The sequence below is a fragment of the Tinamus guttatus genome, unplaced genomic scaffold (assembly GCF_059628265.1).
Source record: "Tinamus guttatus ecotype Peru unplaced genomic scaffold, ASM5962826v1 Tinamus_guttatus_pri_ptg000068l, whole genome shotgun sequence".
NCBI lineage: Eukaryota > Metazoa > Chordata > Aves > Tinamiformes > Tinamidae > Tinamus > Tinamus guttatus.
In genome coordinates this window covers 183,844-205,272 of record NW_028288602.1, presented here as the reverse complement: position 1 = coordinate 205,272, position 21,429 = coordinate 183,844, and the positions used below count along the sequence as shown (strand labels likewise).

General features: G+C 56.9%; 1 protein-coding gene across 1 annotated transcript; it reads left to right on the top strand.

The window, feature by feature from the left end:
- The first annotated feature begins 10,509 nt into the window (after positions 1–10,509).
- On the top strand, positions 10,510–21,187 carry LOC148595743 (antigen WC1.1-like). The gene is made up of 15 exons (XM_088519733.1): positions 10,510–10,576; positions 10,884–11,201; positions 12,253–12,561; positions 12,805–13,110; positions 14,064–14,381; positions 14,463–14,777; positions 16,500–16,814; positions 17,506–17,568; positions 17,652–17,966; positions 18,300–18,335; positions 18,600–18,737; positions 19,474–19,569; positions 20,010–20,087; positions 20,527–20,679; positions 20,931–21,187. Exons 1-15 carry the CDS (start codon positions 10,510–10,512, stop codon positions 21,185–21,187), a joined length of 3,084 nt encoding a protein of 1,027 aa, XP_088375859.1.
- Positions 21,188–21,429: the final 242 nt, after the last annotated feature.

Below are 21,429 nucleotides of genomic sequence, written 5' to 3'. Positions count from 1 at the left end.
TGATCTTTCTCCCTTGCACCCCTCCTGCCCTTATAACCCCATGGAATTGAGGAAGTTTTGTTTTCCGTGGTGGAGCCGTGTTGCTTGGTAGTGCAATGAGCGCGAAGGGCAGTTGTGGCCTGGGGCCAGCTGTGCATGTCCTCAGCAGAGCCCTTGTGAGTTGGTGGTGGCCTGGGAGCCCCTGGTGCTGCTGGGCTCCTTCTCTTGTCCTGCCACGCACCTTGCAGGCGCCAAGTGCTGTGGCTGAGAGCAGCCTTGGTGCGGCTCCTGCACTGCTGCCCCTGCCACGGCTTCCTAGGGCTGCAGAGGGCAGAGCAGGCACAAATGTGCCCTCAGCAGCAGCAGGGACCTGCAGCTGCTGCAGCTCTGCTCAGCCCTGCAATGGTCACTTGCTAAAGAAGGTGAGTTCCTGACACTCAGGTAAGAACGGTAAAGCCAGGAGCAGATGGAGCAGGAGATCCTCCTCGCGCAGGGGAAAACCCTCCAAAAGCAAGCAGCGCAACCCCTGCCACCAAAGTGCTGGAGCCCAGAGGAGCATCTTGCTGCTGGCCAAGCTTGCTTGCTGGCATGCCGCAAGGGGCTCCCGCTGGACAGAGCAACCTCCATCCTGGTCACCAGATCTTAGCATCTCTCATGCCAACAGAAATGCTCTTTGCATCTCTGACATCACAAGCTCAGAAACAATAACCCTGCTTATCTGGCATTACCTTTTTCTAAATAAAGACCAAACTTGGTAAATATATTTTAAGTGACTGACTTTCCCAAGTATGGAAAACCTGTGCTGGGTTTGCTGAAGCCAAGGCGCCCTCTCCTTTGACTCTTTTGGTGCTGGGAGTGCGATTGCAGGCTGAGTGTTTGGCTCCGGTTTTATCCGGGGCGATGGGCCAGGGATTATAGACCAGAGGGGATTTACCCTCCTCTCCCTCTGCCTCCCGCTTCCCCAAACACAGTCTCAGAATATGGAATTGGGTTGTGTCAACCCCTGGTTGCTTTGGCTCCAGCAGCAATTCAGCGGCACCCAAAGAGTTAATTTATGGCATGAGAGTCTGGCCATGTGTGAGGAGGCTACTTGGCTCTAGGTGGAGGATCTGTAAGTTGTGCGCCTGTTCCTGTGCTGCTCACGGCGGCATCGGGGAGGCCAGCGCGCAGGGCAGGAGCTGCTCCCTGGGGCAGTGCAACCCCGCGGTGCGGGGAACAGGGACACTGCGCCCTGGACACCTGTGCAGAGCAGGGGGGTCATTTCTCCCCTTTGGAAGCAGCTTGTGAAACAGCCAAATACAGGGGTGGAAAGCAGGTTTTTGTGGACTTCCCCGCAAATGAGTAAACTCCAACGAGCTGAGTGCTTAGCTCTAGGTTAGGGGATCAAGTGCAGCACGGGCAGGTACCAGGACACGTAGCCCCTCTTCCCCTGCACACCTCAGCCCCAGCCAAGCGCCCTCCTGCCAGCAGCCCGTGTGCTCGTGGTGCGCTCCGCGAGCCGCCGTGCTGGCCTCTTGTGCGGCCTCCAGGGCCTCCGCTCCAAGGAGCCCCATCTCTATTGAAGCCATGGATGAAAAGCCCCGTGTCCCTCTCCACGTGGACATCCGTGGAAAGCTGTTGCTGTCCTTGGACAGCACAGGGACGCGCTGCCCTCACCAAGCAGAGTCCTCACAAGCGGCCGCAGCGCCCGCTCCCCACAGCCTCTGCAAGGGGCAGTGTGGGGCTGCTGGAGCAGTGCAGCAAGGTGTGCGGCCAAACACACCCGTCCGCCAGCCAAGGCAGGCGCCCTCGCGCAGCCCCTCTCTGCACGAGCTCCGGGGCATCGCCTGGTACCAGCTGCTGCTGCCACCATGGACAGGCCAAGCCCGGGACAGAGCGGCCACTCGTTCCTTCCCATCCATTTCAATTGCAGGGTTTTGGTGACCTCGGGGAGCTCGGCCCTGCATCTCCAGGCCCCGTGTCCTTGGGGCGCGACAGCTTCCCTTTGCCTGTGGCTTGGGCACTGTGAGGACACGTTGTGTGCGGCACCCGGAGAGTTGAGAGCTGCCCCATGGTGGGGCTGGGGCTTCTTCCCCTTTGCGCATCCCGTGGGACACGTGTGCAGGTCAGGTGAAGGAATGTTCTACACTTAGGGATTAATAGCAGGTGGATTTTTAATTGTCCTTGGAATAAGTATTTAATTTGACACATTTTCAGGATGCCCTGAGGCCTTCCCAGGTCTTGTACACGGAATTGCTAGCATCATACGAGAGAGAAGCACTGCTTGTACCTGGTTAATGCTAGCACATTTCTTCCTGAGTGTGCAGGGGTCTCTCATTCTTGCAAGGAGTTTCCTTAGCGCAGGGTGCTAGGTTAAGGGGAGGTGAGGGATTCTCACGGTCCATCCTCAGGAGGGGTCATTCCCGATTCTTGCCCACCTTATCAGTGCTAGGCCCTGCCAGTTACAGCATTAGGAGGAAGAAGACATGGCTGTGATATGGTCATCCTCATAAGGTGACCTTTCCAGAATCTTCAAGCAAGTTGCGTTATATTCTCTGCTCCTTGAACTGCGAGTGAGTTGAGTTGTACACTGTCAGTGGGTGCCTCCAGAAGACTTCCCAGTCCCCTATTTGAGCAGTCCTTGAAAAGTACATGCAATTTCCAACACATGTTGGAGCCCCCGAGCGGCTCGGGGGCTCCCATGGAGCAGAGGCTCCTTGGCGGCTGCGCGGGCTCTTTGGCAGCAGCGCTGCCGTCATTGGTGCCCTGGCAGAGGCTTGGCGTGGCCAGCGCAGCCCAGAGGCCGGCAGAGGGGCTGAGGCAGCAGGTGCCCAGGCCTTGGGCGCTCCTGCGCCCTGTGCAGCTCTGCCCCGGCGCCGCGGCCCGCCAGAGCGCCCGCACACCTGGGCCAGGCTCCCGCGCGGCTGCTCCCCAAAGGCAGCGCGGAGCAGCGCCAAGGGGCCGGGCACAGCCCCAGCTCTGCCCGTGCAGCCGGCAGCAGGGGCCATACCTGGGGGCTGCAGCCGGAGCTCTCCCACTCCATGGGCTCCTCCTGGCTGCAGCCAACCATGGCCGCTGCTCCCCACGGTCTGGAAGAGAGCAAGAGACCTTGGTGGAGATGGTGCGTGGGGAAGAGGGAGGACACGCTTGTCCAGGAGCTGTGGGGGCTGTATCTGGCTGCTGCCGTAGCTCAGCCATTCCATTGGCTCAGGAAGGTCCCCTGAAGGCCCTCCATCTGCGCGTGGAGCCTGTAAGAGAGAGGGAGGTGTATGCTGGGCAAGTACTACAACCAGAGGACCCTGGCCCAAGGGCCCCTCTTCCTGCAGAGGGAAGCAAAAAAGTGGGAAGGGGCTAGGATGAGCTCTGGCTCACCCTATGCACCTGGGGCAATACCTGAATGTCACAGTTGGAGATCTCCCACTCCATTGGCTCTTCATCCTGGCTGCATCCAGCCAGGCTGTGGGTGCTTGCAGTCTGGAAGAGAGCAGGAGAGCTTGTGGGGACGGTCATGGTGGCAGCGCTGGCTCTGTGCCTGGGGCCTGGTGTCCCCTGCGTGCGCGGGGCAGGCGGTGCACAGAACCAGGGCGCCAGGCTCAGGCAGCAGCCCCCGAGGCCTTGGCCGCTCCTGGCCCTGGCGCAGCTCTGCCCCAGCACCCAGGCCTGCCAGAGCTCCCTGCCACCAGCCCTGCGGCTGCTCTCGCAGAGCCAAATGCCAGCCGTCCCTGTGCAGCCTCTGCCGGTGCGCACAGTACCTGTCCGCTGCAGCCATAGCTCTCCTAATCCATTTCCTCCACTCCAAAATTATTCATTTTTCTTTAGTCTCCAGTGACTGCAAGAGAAAAGGAGTCATTGGCATTTGCAGCGCTGAGAGCAGGGGTCTCTGTGTGTGAGCGCCAAGTGTCGCGCGGTGGCTTTGTGGCCTCCCCTGGGAGGCATCGCGCAGGCTGCCCTGCAGCCCCGCAGCTCCCCTGCATCTCATGGGCACCACGGGTGGCCCCTGGTGCTGCCGGCCCTGCTGCTCACCTGGCCTTGCTGCTGCGTGGCCAGCACTGGGGCCACTGTGAGGCGCAGCCCTGGGAAGCATCCGTGTTCCCGTGGCGATAACTGCCCCTCTGGGATGTTCCACTGCTGCGTGGGGGGAGGAGGGCAGCGGCAGGGCCAGGGGGGCCGCCGTGAGGAAGGGTCTGCGTGTGCTGGACTCCCCCTGGCACTGCTGAGCCTGGCGGCAGAGAGCAGTGCGTGGCCTTGGGCTTGCTGGGTGCCAAGGAGGGCTCCTCACGTAGCCCCATGGTGCTGCTGGCGGCTGCCTGCCCAGAGGCCGGGCTGCACTTGGGGCTCTGCTTCCACCTCTGCAAGCAGCCTTGAACACCTTGATCTTTCTTCCCTGCTCCCCTGCTGCCCTTACAGCCCGATGGAGTCAAGAAAGTTTTGTTTTTTTGTGGTCGAGACGTGTTCCTTGATGGTGCAATGAGCGGGAAGGGCAGTTGTGCCCCGGGGCCAGATGTGCGTGTCCTCAGAAGAGCCCTTGTGAGTTGGTGGAGGCCTGGGAGCCCCTGGTGCTGCTGGGCTCCTTCTCTTGTCCTGTTGCGCACCTTGCAGGCGCCATGTGCTGTGGCTGAGAGCAGCCTTGGTGCGGCTCCTGCACTGCTGCCCCTGCCACGGCTTCCTAGGGCTGCAGAGGGCAGAGCAGGCACAAATGTGCCCTCAGCAGCAGCAGGGACCTGCAGGTGATGCAGCTCTGCCCAGCACTGGGCTACAATGCTCACTTGCTAAGGGAAAGAATTCCCGACTTTCAGGGTAGGACATGAAAGCCAAGGGCTGGTGGCGCAGGGAATTGTCGGCAGGCATTTGTCTGCTGCCCTGGGAATGCTGGAGAGGAAGTGTGAAGCAGAGCAGTGTTCCCTGCAGGGAGGCGCGAGCAGAGGGCTGGGCAGCGAGCTCAGCCCCGTGGCTGTGAGGGCCAGTGCTGGGAGCCCCCTTGCCTGCGCGCATGACGCCTGCAGAGCCCAGGCGTGCGCAGTGCCCCCGGCGGCAGGAAAGGCGCTGGGAAGCCCTTGCCCCACGCAGGCTCCTTGCAGAGAAGCTGCGGCTCATCTACCTCGCGACTGGGGCGAAAGAGCACCCTTGAGAGCAACATGTTTATTCTCTATGCAGCTCCTGTCCTCTCTCAGCACTCGCGTTGCTGTGGCTTTTCTGTCACCAGCTTTACATGTGGGGGTGTCTGCCATGTCCCTCTCTGGGAAGGAGACTTTGGAGGTATCATACAGAGGAGGTGGAGGAGGTGAAGTGATTGGAACAACCCCTTTCCCCTGCTCTTGGCTCCATCACCTGTTGCCTGCTCCGCTCCAATGACACCTCTACCTCTTTTGTTGGTCTTCTTGGCTACTTCTCCAGGCCTGCATGTGCAGAATACTCGTTTGGAGAGGAGGAACAAAAAGTCTTTGTTCCTGGAGCTCCCTGCATTGTCATGGATGCAGAAAAGGCACACCAGGAGAGAAGGGCTTCCCTCAGAAATCCCAGAGGGTGCTTGGGGATGACTTTCCGCCCATTCCCAAATCCCGCACCCTGCATCAGCTCAGCACAAACCCACACACTCGTATCCAGGCCACAAGAGCTGTCCCGCCAGCGCAGCCTTCCCCGCTCCTGCAGCTCCTGCCTTGCTGGGAGAAAACAAGGGCAGCCCCAACCGTCCCTGTGAACCCTGAGCTTTAGCTCCTTGTTGTGGCCCACGTGTCTTGTCGCGCTCTCTCCTGAGCGCGGCCAGGTGCTGCCTGTGCTGGCTGCAGTCGCGCAGGTTGCAGACGCCCCATGGCGAGATGAGGGCAGCAAGGAGGCGGCGCTCGTGGCGCTCCCGCGCAGGCTGCCTTGCCAGGAGGAGCGCTGGCCCCGCGGGAGCTGCTCCCCTGCGCGCGCAGCCCTGCCCAGCGCCGGGGGCCTTGGCTCCCAGCACCCAGCGCGAGGGTGAGAGAGGACACTCTGGCACTTAGCAAAGGCCGGGAATGTTGTTCTGTTCTACAATGAAGCACATGTTCGTGTGCAGTGTCCAGGGGATCTCACTCCACAGATGCCCTGCAGACACGCGCCGTGCTCAGTAGCACAGAGGAGAGGGGAAGCGCTGCGAGTGCCCTCTCCTTCCATGATAAGCTCCGGAGAGGAGTGTCCCCAGCCCATGCCTGAAAACAGGTTGTGGTTGACCTTCTGTGTCCTCTGCTTTGCTGACTAGGCATAAGGTCTTCTGCTGTGCTGGAGAAGCAGATGATGCCTGCAGTGATGATGTGGAAAGTCACAAGAGCACCAGGATCTGCCGTGGTGTCTGGTCTTTGTCCCTCGAGGTGCTGAGGGACAGAGCAGCCTCCATCGTGGTCCCCAGCACGGGGCCCTTCCTGGCAGCAGCCCATTTCTGCACCAGCTGCGTCCAGGGACACTGCCCCCTGTGACGTGGTCCCTGAGTGTGTCCCAGCCCTGCAGGGCCCTGTGTCCCCCAGGGGCTCGGGGAGCTCGGCCCTGCATCTCCAGGCCCCATGTCCCTGCGGTGCGACAGCTTCCCTTTGCCTGTGGTTTGGGCACTATGGGGACACGTTGTGTGCGGCACCCGGAGAGTTGAGAGCTGCCCCGTGGTGGGGCTGGGGCTCCTTCCCCTTTGGGCATCCCTTGGGACATGTGTGCAGGTCAGGTGAAGGAAGGTTCTGCACTTAGGGATTACTATCAGGTTGATTTTTAATTGTCCTTTGTATAAGTATTTATTCTGACACATTTTCATGATGCCCTGAGGCCTTCCCACATCTCGTACACAGAATTGCTAACATCAGACGAGAGGGAAGCACTGCTTGTACATGGTAAATGCCAGGACATTTCTTCCTGAGTTTGCAGGGGTGTCTCATCCTTGCAAGGAGTTTCCTTAGCACAGGGTGCCAGGTTAAGGGGAAGTGAGGGATTCTCACTGTCCATCCTCAGGAGTTGTTCAGGTGTCATTCCCGATTCCTGCCCAGCTTATCAGTGCTAGGCCCTGTCATTTATAGCATTAGGAGGAAGAAGACATGGCTGTGATATGGTCATCCTCATAAGGTGATTCTTCCAGAATCTTCAAGCAATTTGCGTAATATTCTCCGCTCCTTGAACCGCGAGTGAGTTGAGTTGTGCACTGTCAGTGGGTGCCTCTGCATCGCTTCCCAGTTGCCTATTTGAGCAGTCCTTGAAAAGTCCTTGAGCAATTTCCAACACATGTTTTTGTGACATCAGCATCTGTTTGTGCTTTTTACACCTCCATTCCATACATATTGTTGGAGGGAGGAAGTGGAGTAGGGCAAGTGAATTACCCTAGGCCTGAGGAGACAAGTATGTTGTTGACAGAGATTTTGTGTGCAATGTGTGGGTGTTGGGGGCAGCTTTTTAGTAGCGTAATGCTGCTAGGGGAAGTGTGCGAGTAGCCGTGGTACCTGTGCTGGGAAGGGATGAAAGGAAACAGGGGCAATGTTTGGGTCTTCACTAAGCATGCTGTGGTTAGTGGTTTTAGCTGTGAGGCCTGTATTTTGTGGGAGGTGAATGAGCAGAGTGACACTGCTAATAGCAAGGTATGAGGAGGCCGGTATAATTGTTGGGAGGGAATGAAGCAGAGCAAGTTGGTGCTGGGAGGCTGCCCTCCTCATAGAGAGGGAAGGTTTTGCTCTGAAGCCATGCTGAACAGGACACGGTTGTGCAGAATGACACTGTAGGTAGCAAGGAATAAGCTGTATGAATAACTGTATGAAGGTGTGCCACAGGAATAAGCAGATATGGAATAAGAGTGAGAAGGAGAAAGAGAGGACAAACAAAGAAGGAAAGAAAGAAGGAAAGAAAAATGGAAAAAACGAAAGCAGAAAGAAAGAAAAAAGGAAAGAAGGAAAGAAAGTGAGAGACAGAAAGAGAGAAAGAAAGGGGGAGAGAAAGAGAGAGAAAGAAAGGGGAAAGAATGAGAGTGAGAGAGAAAAGGAAAGAAAAAGAGAGAGAGAGAAAAAAAAAGAAAGAAAAAAGAAAAAGAAAGAAAAGGAAAAAAGAAAAAAGAGAAAGGAAAAGAAAAAACAAAGAAAAAGGAAAAAAGGGAAGAAAAAGAAAAAGGTGAAGAAGAGGAAGAAGAGAAGGAGAAAATAATTAAACAAGAAAAGGAAAAGAAAAAGAGAAAAAGTAGAATAAGTGAAAAAAGAAGAAAAAGAAAATAGATGGCAAAGGGACTGTGGCATGGCCAGGGCCACATGTGAGGGGAAGTCCTAGAGGGACCATTTCCTGGCCCTCGCTTGCCCCTAGGGTCTGAAATCTGAGTGCCACAAATGTACATCTTGGGTGGGGATGATTTTAGTGCTGGAGATCTCTTGGAAACAACACACAACACTTAATCAATGATACAGGAATATATATTTAAACAACAACAAAAATAACAGTATAATAAACAATAACAAGAAAAATTACAACAATATAATCAACAATAACAACAATAAAAGCAACAACAATGTTAACAACAATAAATGCTAATAAAAAAGTGTATAGAGAAAAATCCAAATAAGAAGTAATTGCTGGTGTCCCTGGGCCCAGCGCTTCCTGGCAGCAGCCAGGGTGAAGGGGAGCTTGGCCTGCAAGGGAAAAGTTACAGTGAGGTTAATTTATTTCTCAGAGGTTTACAGGCCAGGAGCAAGGATATGGCTATGAAGGTGACTGTGATGACATCTCATTTTGAGTCCCTGATAGACCAGCAGCTTGTATCTGGTGAAGAATTAACTTGGAGAGGCCACCCCTGTCCCAGCAGGCCTGCATATAGGCCTGCAGTGTTAGGAATCCCCAATTTCCAGGGTTTGTGTGCTGTAGGAATGACACCTGTCCAGCAGCAGGGAGCTTGCTTGAGTTGCCTGTGTGGTCTGTACCGGGTTTCTCTTCTTCATATGTACACCTGTTTTAATACCACCTTTGGGTCTGTAGCATGTCAGGAGTTTCCAAGTATGTTCTGACTGCAGATTGGGAGCAATGGCTGTTGGACGAGACAGAGGTAATCTCACTCCCAAGGAAAGACGTGAGAAAAATGTCCACAGAGGCCTCTTTTTGATAACAAAACAGATTCAAGATCAAGATTTCATCAAATGTGCCAGCTTCTGGCCTATGAGCTATCCTATGAGGAATGACATGAAAAGCACATGTCCCACCCATGCCCCTGTTGCTGGCCAATCAGGCACTCAGGCAGCAATGACCTCACAATCAATATCCAAGGGAAGGGAAGGTGAAGGAGTTAAATGCAGAGTGCAGTGGAGAGGATAAGGACAGCATCCCCTGGAAGGGTAGCATAACAAAATAATGTGGAAAAAAATACACAATCATATTTGAAGGAGCTCATAAAATGTCCAAACATATCTCAATAAAAAAGCACTCATTTTGTTACCAAAAAAAAAAAAAAAAAAAGTAAAATACCCAACCATAAGGTTAGAGCCTTAAAGCCTAGAGGCATGGAACTGTATGAAGTTGTGCCACAGCAACAGGTGGGGAGAGATGCAGCATCACTGATGAGAAACTGCACTGCCCTTCTAGGACCTGCACCAGTACCCATGAGAACAAAGGCACCAGGAACAGCCCCTGCAGCCCCATCCCTGGGAGCAGGTCCTGGAGCTGCCACAGTGGCTGCACGCAGTGACACTGCTCGGGGAACCAAGGCCAGAGAGAAACCACCATCTTCCTGGTTCGGTCGCTGCTGCAGGGAGAGCGCGGCGCAGGCTGCCGAGGCCACGTGGGCTGTGGTTTGTGCACCTGCAGGCGAGGCTTTGATCTGCCGATCAGCCCCGGCAAGGGAATAACGGGCTCCTGGGTGAACACCCTGAGAGCTGGGGGGCTCTGAGCGCCTGGGCTGCCCTGTCTGCTGTCAGAGGGGTGAAATGTCCCAGCTCCCTGCTCCTGGCCAAGGCACCAGCACCAGGCTGTCCGAGAGGGGTGGACGAGACCGCACTCACGGGATGTATCTCTGGCTGCGGCTAAGAGACATTTCACTGCTGCTGCTCCCATCACAGAGGGGCTGTAGCAGGATCAGGGGCTGTTCCTCTTTCCTTCCCTTCCTGACACAGCCCGTCCCAGGGACAATCCCAGCTCCACAGTTCTCATGGCGTGGGGAAAGCTGGACACTTGCACCTTGGGCACTCATGCAAACACAGCATGTGAGATCCCCAAAGTTCCCAGTCACCTGAGTGGAATACAAAGTGTGACAGAGCCATTTCCCTCTGTGGTCTGCCCTGTTCCACTGGGATGGGCCCCATAATGATGCCCCAGAGCAGTGACCAGGACATCCGCAGTGGAGCTGTGCTGCATATATGGTCATGAACGGCACTCGAGAAGTTCATTGGAGGGCTGGGCTGTGACTGAAGGGAGATAACCCCCGATAACGTCTAAAATGGTGCCTGCTGCTTCGATTGGCTCATCTGGGAGCTGGGCCGGCACCTGCAGATATATATTGGCCTCCCATGTTTGTTGTCCTGCACAAGTCCCCAGGATCTGTGGCAAGGAGAGGGTGCATCAGGGCAGTGCCATCAGGGCAGGAGACTGCAGATGGAGGCAAAAGGACTCCGCATCTCTTGGGTGCTGTGGCTGCTCGTCTGGGTGCAGCTGTGCTGGGGTAAGTGCTGGGTAAGTGTGGGGTAAGAGTGAGCTCTCCCCTGTAATTGAGGAGGGAATGAGGATTGGAACGGAAGATGGGGATCATCTCAATGCTCCCTGGGGACCCATAAAGCCCTGCAGGTGGTGGGTGCATTTGAGTGGTACCCATGGTGGATCGGGGTAAAGGAAATGGGTCCCTGGGCATCCCAAGAGTGCAGAGGGGAGATGTCTCACACCCCAGGGGCTGGGACTCAGCCCTGGGACCCTACACAGTCACTGTGCTGGGGTCAGTGCCCTCCTGACCAGCCTCATGTCTGTGTTTGAAGGTGCTGCGGAGGTGAGGCTGGAGGATGGAGACAGCCGCTGTGCTGGGAGAGTGGAGGTGAAACATCAGGGCCAATGGGGGACCGTGTGTGGTGCTTCTTTCTGGGACATGAAAGATGCTGCTGTAGTTTGTAAGCAGCTTGGCTGTGGATTTGCTGTCCGTGTCCCTCCATACGGATATTTTGGGTCAGGATCTGGCCGGATTTGGCTGTACTCTGTAAGCTGTCAAGGCACCGAGACTGCCTTGTCTGAGTGCACACATAGTGGTTGGGGTAACAACTACTGCATTCATACTTTGGACGCCGGAGTTGTTTGTTCAGGTAAGGAGTCATCCAGTTCCTCACCTCTGGAGTGGGGCCTGGGATCAGGGGACTAACCAGGCTGTGCCTTGAAGGAGCAGTGCGTGGGTACCAGCTCAGACCCTGACATTGCCACTTTCACTGTACTACTGCAGCTGCTGCTATCCCTGGGGAAAGTCCCAGGTGAGCCCACCACGGGGTGCACAGACCCCATCAGAATCCTGGGGGCTCAGCCCACCCTCGGATGGTGCCTCAGGCTGAGAAATGAATCCCTCGCCCTGTCCTACAGCTTCTAGGTCTCCATCAATCTGCTCAGGTTCTGCCAGGATATTCCTGGCAGTGCTGGGTGTCCCTGTGCCCCAGACTTCAGGATGACTTGCTCGGCAGCCCATGGCTAGGGGAATGGTACAAGATGTCTGAGGCTCCTGCAGTCATTTTCCTCACAGACAGGAGTGCCTTGGCTGACCCAAAGGGGCTTTTCAGAGGGGACAAGAGCAGAGCCTGGGGCAGAGAAGTAGGGGGATGAGCAGGGCACCCCTTGTTCAGGGCCACCCTGTAAGGACCAGCCCCCCACAAGCTCTGGGTTGGTGTCTGTGGGGCCGCTCTCTGCTCCCTCCCACGTCACCACAGGCTCAGGCTGGTCCTGTTGGGTCCCTGTCACTGACCCCTCCGACAGTGCAGGACACCCTGGGAACAGGGAGCATTTTGGGCTGTTCCGAGGCAATTCCCCAGGCTGTCTCTGAGCTCTGCAGGGCTGAACAGGCTGCAGCAACCGTTAGGGCTGCGGTGCTGGGGATCTGTGCTGGGCAGTGGGGCAGGCTGTGGGGCAGCAGCATTTCCCTGAGCAGTGCCTGTGGCTATGGGTATGTGATTGAGACAAGCTCCAGAGCACTGTGTGGGTGTGAGAGGAGGTGCAGAGGATCTTGAAGGGTTTGTGTCATCAGAACCTACTGAGAGCTGCTGTTTGACGTTAATGGGATCCTTTGGATGTGGCTGCCACGGTATGTAACTGCCAGAAGCTTGTGGCAACTCCCTGTCATTGTGGGGTTTTTAAATTTTATTTTTTCCCCAGGATTTGTTCGGCTCGTTGGAGGAAACAGCCCCTGTTCAGGACGTGTGGAGATCACAGATGCAGACCAGTGGAAAACAGTCTGTGACTCACACTTTGATGTGAAAGCTGCTGACGTGATCTGCAGGGAGTTGCAATGTGGCACTGTCCTGTCTGTCCGTGGGGGAGCTCACTTTGGAGAGGGGGTCGGTCCCATTTGGGATGGAGAGCTGCAGTGTGTGGGGAATGAGCCCTTCCTCTCCTCCTGCCCCAGGAGGTCCCTCAGCAACCAGACCTGCAGCCATGCCAACGACGCTGGTGTCACCTGCACACGTGAGCATTCAGGGAGGAGGTGTGAAATGCCACTCACAAGCTATATGCAAGAGATAGGGGAGCAGGAAAGTGACCATGCTGAGCATGGTGTGAGTGCAGGAGAGATGGAGTGGTTGTCTGCAGTCCTGCAGTGCTGGAAGCAAAGGAAATTGTATCTCTGTGGCATTTCTATCTTGGGATGATGAGCTAGAGCACAAAGTGATCCTCTCTAAAGACCCTCACTTCCTTTTGTAATATATCCAGGATTCAGGCTGGTGAATGGCAGCACGGCATGTTCCGGGCGAGTGGAGATTGAGGTGGAGGGAACCTGGGGAACCCTCTGTGGCTCTGGCTGGGACATCTCCGATGCTCATGTTCTCTGTCATCAACTCAACTGTGGATTTGCTGAGTCCATGCCTCCAGGAGGGCACTTTGGGAGAGGAACAGGCCCTGTCTGGAGAGACACTTTCCACTGTAATGGGACTGAATCCCATTTGGGACAGTGCCCTGTGACTGCTCTTGGGGTGTCCCCATGCTCACCTGACAATATTGCTGGTGTTTTTTGCTCAGGTGAGTTCTGGGAAAATGGAGTAACTCATTTTGCCCCTTTTGTGTGATTTGGAAACTCAAAGCAGGGGAGCACCTGGTAGTGACAAACTGAATTTCCTGCTGGAGAAACTATGGGTTCCCATGGTGGGATTCAGAGAGCTTTGCCTGCTCCTGCAGAGCACGTTTTCTTGGGAGAGATGAGAGCTGAGCAGGGAGCTGGCATCTCTGCTGCTCCAGGGCATCTGGTTCAGGCCTTGGGGCCACCACCAGGCCTGGGCTCCTCTGTTCTCTCCTGGGGCACAGGCCAAGGAGGGAACTGTGGGACACAGCTCCACTCCCTGCAGGTGCGAAAGATCCTCTGCTCCCTCCTGCAGCCCATACCCCCATCCCAGACCAGACCCTGATCCAACAGCCTGCGGGGACTGGACCATGAGTGCGCCCAGCAGGAGCAATTCCTGAGGCTGAGCAGCACCTTGGGGCTGGGATTTGCCCTTGCTCCTTGTCAGTATGAACCTCAAACTTGTCCTGTTTTGTAAAGAAGGCCCTCATCCCTCTGCTTCTTGCTAAGGACACAAGCTCCACATCCCAGATCCACAGGGATGTAGAAGGGCAGAGCTGTCCCAGCAGGAGCCAGTCCCAGCTTGAGGATGGAGCAAGGCTACTGCTCACCCTGTCACCCAGACCTCGTACAGGCCACTACTTCCTGCTGCTGAAGCTGCTCCAGATTCATCCATAAGGACATATCTGGTGGCTCAGGGATTTGGCTTGACCTCCAATGCTTTCCCATTTCCATCACTGAGATGATATTAGAGCTCAGCAAGGTTTAGGGCCTGGAAAACAAAATCCCTTTGAGCACTCCCATCCTTGAGCTCCTCACTGTGAGCTGGATATGGATAGGTGAGCTCCAGGATGTCCAAGGGCATGAGAATGGGAAACAAGGCAGCATGCAGGACATTTCCCCTCTCTCCGAGCAGGACTCTCTGGATCCCTGCGTCTGGTTGGTGGAGGGAGCCGCTGTGACGGGCGACTGGAGATGCCCCTGAATGGGACATGGGTCCGAGTCCTGGATGACCAGTGGGACCTGAACGATGCCAGCGTGGTGTGCCAGCAGCTCCAGTGCGGAGAGGCAGAGCAAGCCTACAACCCGCCGAAGTCTGAGCGAGGGACGGGCCCCGTGGGGCTGAGAAGGGTCCAGTGTGCAGGGAAGGAGACTCGCCTGACCCTCTGCAACACCTCCCTGCCTGCGGCAGCGCCTGCAGGAATTGCCGAGGACGTGGGGGTGGTTTGCTCGGGTGAGTTGCTCTGACGGTCCCCAATGTGCTGTGCTCCCCAGGGCTGCGAGCCCCTGACAGCCGGGTTTCTCCTGGGTGCAGGGAGCCGGCGGGTCCGGCTGGTGCACAGGGCAGGGCGCTGCGCTGGGAGAGTGGAGATCTTCTACAACGGCACGTGGGGGACCGTCTGTGACGACTCCTGGGACCTGCTGGACGCCACCGTTGTTTGCCGCCAGCTGGGCTGCGGGTTGGCTGTGAATTTCACCGGCTCTGCTCATTACGGGGAAGGCTCTGGACAGATCTGGCTGGATGACGTGAACTGCTCCGGGGATGAAGCTGCTCTCTGGGACTGCCCGGCCAGGCCCTGGGGGCAGCACAACTGCAGGCACAAAGAGGATGCAGGAGTCGTCTGCTCAGGTCTGTGCGGGCAGCCGTGGTGGGAGCCTGGTGCTTCATGAGGAGGGGACGAGGGAGAAGCTGGACATGGTGGAACTGCCCCGACTGCCCTGAGCCCCCTTCCTGCCCGGTCCTGGGGACACCCATGCACAGTCCCCACAGGACCTGCTCAGGACTATAGGGAGAGCACAGGTGTCCCCACAGATCAGAGGGGAGGGTAGTGCTGCACATTGGATGCTTCTCTCTGTTCCCTTGGTAAAACAGTGCCTTGCTGGCAGTACCCTCTGACTATCTGAGCCCTGGGATGTCTAGAAGACTCCCTGCTTCTTGGTGGAGGCACGGGGGCCAAGTGGAGGGCAAGAAGGTGCTCAAGAGTAGTCAGGATGGATTTACCAAGGGGAAGTCATGCTTGACTAATCTGATAGCCTTCTATGATGGAATGACCAGCTGGATAGACGAGGGGAGAGCGGTGGATGTTGTCTATCTCGACTTCAGCAAGGCTTTTGACACCATCCCTCACAATATCCTCCTGGGCAACCTCCAGCAATGTGGGATAGATGAGTGGACAGTGAGGTGGATTAGGAACTGGCTGGATGGCAGGGCCCAGAGAGTGGTGATCAGCGGTGCAGAGTCTAGTTGGAGGCCTGTGGCTAGCGGGGTCCCCCAGGGGTCAGTCCTTGGTCCAGTCCTGTTCAATTTATTCATCAATACCTGGATGAAGGCACGGAGTGCTCCCTCAGCAAGTTTGCTGATGATACGAAATTGAGAGGAGTAGCCGATACCCCAGAGGGCTGCGCTGCCATCCAGAGGGACCTGGACAGATTGGACAACTGGGCGGTGAAAAACCTCATGCAGTTCAACAAGGCCAAGTGCAAGGTCCTGCACCTGGGGAGGAATAACCCCAGGCACCAGTACAGGCTGGGGACTGACCTTCTGGAGAGCAGCTCTGCGGAGAAAGACCTGGGTGTCATGGTGGATGATAAGTTGACCATGAGGCAGCAGTGTGCCCTCGTGGCCAAGAAGGCCAATGGGATCCTGAGGTGCATTAAGAAGAGCGTCTCCAGCAGGTCGAGGGAGGGGATCCTGCCCCTCTACTCAGCCCTGGTGAGGCCACATCTGGAGTACTGTGTCCAGTTCTGGGCCCCACAGGACAAGAGGGATGTGGAACTGCTGGAGAGAGCCCAGCGCAGGGCTACAAGGATGATCAGGGGCCTGGAACATCTGCCCTATGAGGAGAGGCTGAGGGAGCTGGGCCTGTTCAGCCTGGAGAAGAGAAGGCTGAGAGGGGACCTGAGCAGTGTCTAGAAGTACCTCAAGGGAGGCAGTGAGGAGGATGGTACTAGCCTCTTTTCAGTGGTGGCCACTGATAGAACTAGAGGAAACGGCCAAAAACTAAGGCATCAAATGTTCCACAGAAACTTAAGGAAAAATTTATTGGCAATGAGGGTGACAGAGCGCTGGAACAGGCTGCCCAGAGAGGTTGTGGAGTCTCCTTCTCTGCAGATCTTCAAAACCCACTTGGACACAGTCCTGTGCCACGTGCTCTAGGTGACCCTGCGTGTGCAGGGTGATTGGACTAGATGACCTCTAAAAGTCCCTTCCAACCTTAAGCAATCTATGATTCTTAGAATAATCCTCCCTATTCACGGATGCCATAGAATGCCCTAAGGAATTCTTGTTATGTTTATCTCTGCTCACTCCAGGACCAGCTTGTCCCCCCTAGCTTTGTGTTTTTCCTTCCAGAGTTTGTGGCCTTGAGGCTGGAGAACAGTGATGGCTGCTCTGGGCGCCTACAGGTTTTCTACAACGGGTCATGGGGGAGTGTTTGCTCCAACTCAATGACTTCGAGCACCGTGTCTCTGGTGTGCAAACAGCTGGGCTGTGGAGATGGAGGATTCCTTGAAACAGACCTGCCATATAGGAAGGTATCTGGCCATACATGGCTGGATCATGTTGAGTGTGGAAAGAGGAACAGCTCCTTTTGGCAGTGCCCCTCTGATCCCTGGAACCCACAGTCCTGTGATGACCAACGAGAAGAGACCCACATCACCTGCAATGGTAATGCTGGAGCCATGTGGGCGCAAAGCTCACAGCAGGTCTTGCTCCCTGTTCAGCAAGGCACAATGTTGAGAAGGGGTCTGGAGTGGCTTTTACTTTCCATATGAGATCATTCTGCTGTCAGTGACACAAATACAACATATCCATGAGCAGTAGCTGCCTTGAGCTACCCACATGGCCAAGGAGGGGAAGAGGCACATGCAGCCTCCACCTCACCTTGGTGAGCTCCTCTACTGCACCTTGGACACCTCTTGGAGGTGCCTGTTGATCTCTGTTGTGAATAGATGGGGCCCAGACAATCACCTTTTAGCTTGGGAAGTCCATGCAGAGCATTCCACTCATGACCGTGGTTTGCTGAGGGAATGGGAAGGGGGAGAGAGAACGCGGTGCTGGTGGCTCAAGGTTATGTAGGAACCAGGCCATGCCCAGGGCAGTGCTGGCATCAGAGCTCGGAAACAGCCTCCCCTGGGGACATGCTCCTGCTCCTCTGCTAACCAGGAAACCTCTTGGGGTCAGTAGCCAGGGTAACACTGGAGTCCAGCACTGTTACACACTGCATTATCAGGGGGGTTCACCTTTGTCCACGAGCAGGGGGAGGTGCTGGGAGGTTCAAGCACAGCTCAGTCCTGATCCTGTCCACATGACCCCCATAAAGCAGCCCCTTCTTTCACTGTAGCGTTTCCTTCTACAGGGAGACGACCAGAAACCCCTCCAGCCCTAGCGGCAGAGTGCCCCAACTCTACGAGCTGCACAGGTAACTGCTGCTCCCTGTGCCCTTCTCACCTGGCCAGGCCCTCCCAACCACCCCAATCACATGGAGGGCTCTGTGTTTTCCAGAGATGGAGAAGATTCGTGTCGTGGGAGGAGAGGACGGCTGCTCGGGCAGAGTGGAGGTTTGGCACCGCGGCGCCTGGGGGACGGTGTGTGACGACTCCTGGGACATGAAGGACGCTGAGGTGGCCTGCAGGCAGCTGGGCTGCGGCCCTGCCGTGTCTGCCCTGGGGGAGGCTGCGTTTGGGGAGGGGACGGGTCCCATCTGGCTGCAGCAAGTGAAGTGCAGAGGGACGGAGCGGTCTCTCTGGGACTGCAATGTGCAATGCGGCAACAGCCGTGCCTGCCAGCACAAGGAAGATGCTGCTGTGAATTGCTCTGGTGAGTGGCAGTGCTTGGTCCCCTTGTTTGGGGACACGTTATCCCAGCTGGGCCCTCACAGGGCCCCAGACTCCAGAATAGGGATGTCCCTGCAGAGGTTGGGTGCCTGGTGCCAGGTGGGGAGCAGATGTTATGGGGCAGGGTGTCCTCATGCCTTTGCCTGTGGGGTTCTGCAGCCCCGTGAATGCCTGTCCTGGGCTGTCCGTGCTGTCCTCCCCATGGCCCAGAGCAGAGAGCCCAGGGCCTGTCATGGGCGCCCAGGGAAGGACTGTTCTGATGGCACTTGGAGGGGACATGCACAGGCACAGCCACATCTCTCTCCCTGCTCTGCAGCTGCACCCAGGATGACAACAGCAGCCCCGCGAGCAGGTAACCTGTCCTCCTCCCTGGGTTGAGTCTCCCTGGGGCCAGGCTGTGACCTGAAGACCAAGGGAAGCGCCCTGAGCCCTCAGAAAGGAGGCCAGAGGTGGGAGCGGGTGGCTTTGTGGAGGGCTGTGAGTATCCAGCAGTGTGAGAGATGCCAGTACAGGGCCTCCCAGCCCTGCCATGTGCAATGGGTCAGGACTGGGGTGTCCCTGGGCCCCAGCGTGCCCCAGGCAAGGGCCTGCCTCGTCCATGTCACTGCCCATGCAGATCCCACCCAGAGGCGTGTGAGGGAAAGCAGAGGAGTCTCCGTGCCTGTTGTCATCTGCATCATCCTGGGGGCCCTGCTCTGCCTGCTCCTGGCCCTCCTGGCAGGGCAAGTGCGAAGAGCCAGGGCTCAGCGCAGAGGTGGGTCCTTCCCCATCGGTACCAGGGTGGACGATGCCTCTTGGCAGCCCTGTGGGGGCTGTGGGGTGTGTGTGAGGGCACAGAGGGCTGGGGTGGGGGTGCTACCTCCTGCCTTATTCCCTATTCCTTCACTGTTTGTGGGACACCCGCAAGCAGGAGCTGTGGGAGTGCTGATGCAGGAGGAGATGGTGATGGAGGAGGAGAGAAAAGGCAGCGAGGGGCTGGGGGAGATGGGAGCAGCAGGAGACGTCCAGGGACGCGGCTGGCTGCGCTCTGAACAGTGCTAGGGGGAGGCTGTGGGGCAGGAGCCGTGCCAAGAGGAGCTCAGGGCAGGGGGTCTCTCAGAGTGGGAGTCGGTTGCTGGGCTGCTCCCTCTGTCCTGCCCTGTTCACCCATATCAGGGCAGGATCATTTTATGGACCAGCCTGGCAGAGAGTGGGAAGCTCCTGGGGAGAGGAGCTATTGGAGCTGCTCCCTGGTCAGAGCAGGGCCTGACTTGGGGCCAAAAGGGGCGTTGGGGGCTGTCTCTGAAAAGAGAGCATGAGGTGACATTGCCCCAGACCATCTCCACAGGGGTGTTGCTGTCACAGGGGATCTGACCATAGTGCCTGGGCAGAGCAGTGGGTCTGGGCTGTGGGATCAGTGCTCATCTGGCTAAGGTGGAAGGGCTGAGTGCCCACATCGGGGTCCTTCTCCTCTCTCCATGTGCCTGTGCTGATCTTGCCCATATCCTCAGCCTCCAGGAGGTCTCTGGAGCCCCTCTCTGAGGCCGTGTACCAGGAGATCGACTACAGCCAAGTGTGGGAGAAGCAGGCGAGGTTCAGTCCTCCAGGTCTGTGTGGTCGGTTCTGGGACAGAGCACGTGGCAGGGCCCTTTCCACTGGCCCTAACCCACGATGGGACCATTGTAGCCCTCGGGCCAGTTGTCTCCTCAGTGCTGGGGTCGCAGGTTCCTTCAGGAGAGCAGCCCAGTGCTGGGCTCAGGCGAGGAGCTTCCTCCCGACCTGCTCTGCCCATCCCAACCCGCGGGCACAGCTTCTCCCTGCCTGTCCTGCTGCCACCATCGGTTGTACCTGTTGGGTAAGGGAAGGGGGTGGCCAGGGCTGCTCTGAAAGGCCCTTGGAGATGGGATTTTTCCCATGGGAGCAGGGCAAGCCCTGGGCTGTCCTCCCCATGCAGTCCCTGCTAGGTGGGTCCCCATCCCCAGCAGGGCTGACAATTGGCAGGGTCAGAAGGGCTCATCCCGATAACATTCACTGCTCCTCTTGCCAGGTTCCTCTTCAGAGGGCTCCCTGACCAAGCTGCAGCCCGAGCCCAGGGACAGTGAGGAGCATCCTGGGTCAGCACCAGGTAATGGGCAGGGAGGCAGGGGAAGGGTTGGTCTCTCCTCCCCATAGCTGTGTCACTGAGTGTCACCATTGGGGTGGGGAGGAATTGCCTTCAGGAATGACTCTGGAGTCATGCAGTGTGGGCAAGCATTGGACATGCCCCACTGAGCTGGGTGCCTGAATGGAGCCTTTTTGGGCTAGATTTGTCCCTGCCTCCATCAGGCTCTGAGTTTGTCCCAGGGAATCCCCAGCCCTGGTGCAGACTCCAGCTCTGTTATCCCTGCGGCAGGGGGAGAGGGCACCCTGCTGCCTCACACACACTCCCATAACCCTGGATCCAGGATGCTGGATCTTCTGTGACCCTGCCAACACCAGTGTCTCTGCCCTTTGTTCCTTCATGTCCTTCCTTCCTCTGCTCTGTGGGAGGGCTCCTGTCATCACCAGCTCCTCTCTCGTTTCAGAGGTCCCTGTCCTGCCCACAGGTGACCCAGCGGATGGCTATGACGATGCCAGAGAAGTATCTGACCCTGGGGAGGATCTTGTTCCTGGCCAGCAAGACTGGGAAGTGCCCAGGGAAGCAGAGGATGGTGAATGGCTTGAAGAGGCACGGAGAGGTGAGGGGGAAATGCAGCTGCTGGCTCCTGGGGTGCTGTCCCCAGTGCCAGGAGAGTGGCAGCAGCCTGAGAGCCCGGCCTCCCGGCATGGGGAGGGTACCTGCCTTAGGAGTTTTACTGGTGAGGAGACGGGGGTGGGATTAGGGGACTGAAGGTCTCAGGCAGTGAGAGACAGGGAGGAAGGGGATTCACAGCCCAGGAGGGGCATGTGTGTGGGGCAGGCTGCAATGCACTGGCCTTGCTGCTTCCAGTGGGGAACGTGCGCTGCTGGGGGTGTGATGGAGACCCCAGGGCAATCAGAGCAGCCCCATCCTTTCCCTTCGCAGACACAGCGTATGATGATGCTGAAGGAGCATCCCTGGCACATCCTCATGAGGACACCAAGGCTTTGAGACTGGACCCTGGTGCCAGACTGTCCGTGAACCCAGGTCTGAGAGAGCCCATCACTGCCATGAGGTTGGGTGCAGCTGGGACAGAAGAGAGGTCTGTGCAGCTTGCAGAGTCATGAGTGACAAAGACTGCTCTCCCTTCTGCCACTAGTAGCAGAAAGAGCTGGACATTGCCTCTCTCATCTTTTCTCTACTTTTATCCCATGCATTGCTATTTGTTCTTATTAAAACCATGTGGGAGTTTGACCCAGAGATTGTGTTTCCCTCCCCAGGTGTTGGATGTCTCCCCAAAGCTGATCAGGGAAGGTGAAGCAGCACAAACCAGCAGTGGGTAAGGGGAACATCTTGGGAAGAGCAGGCT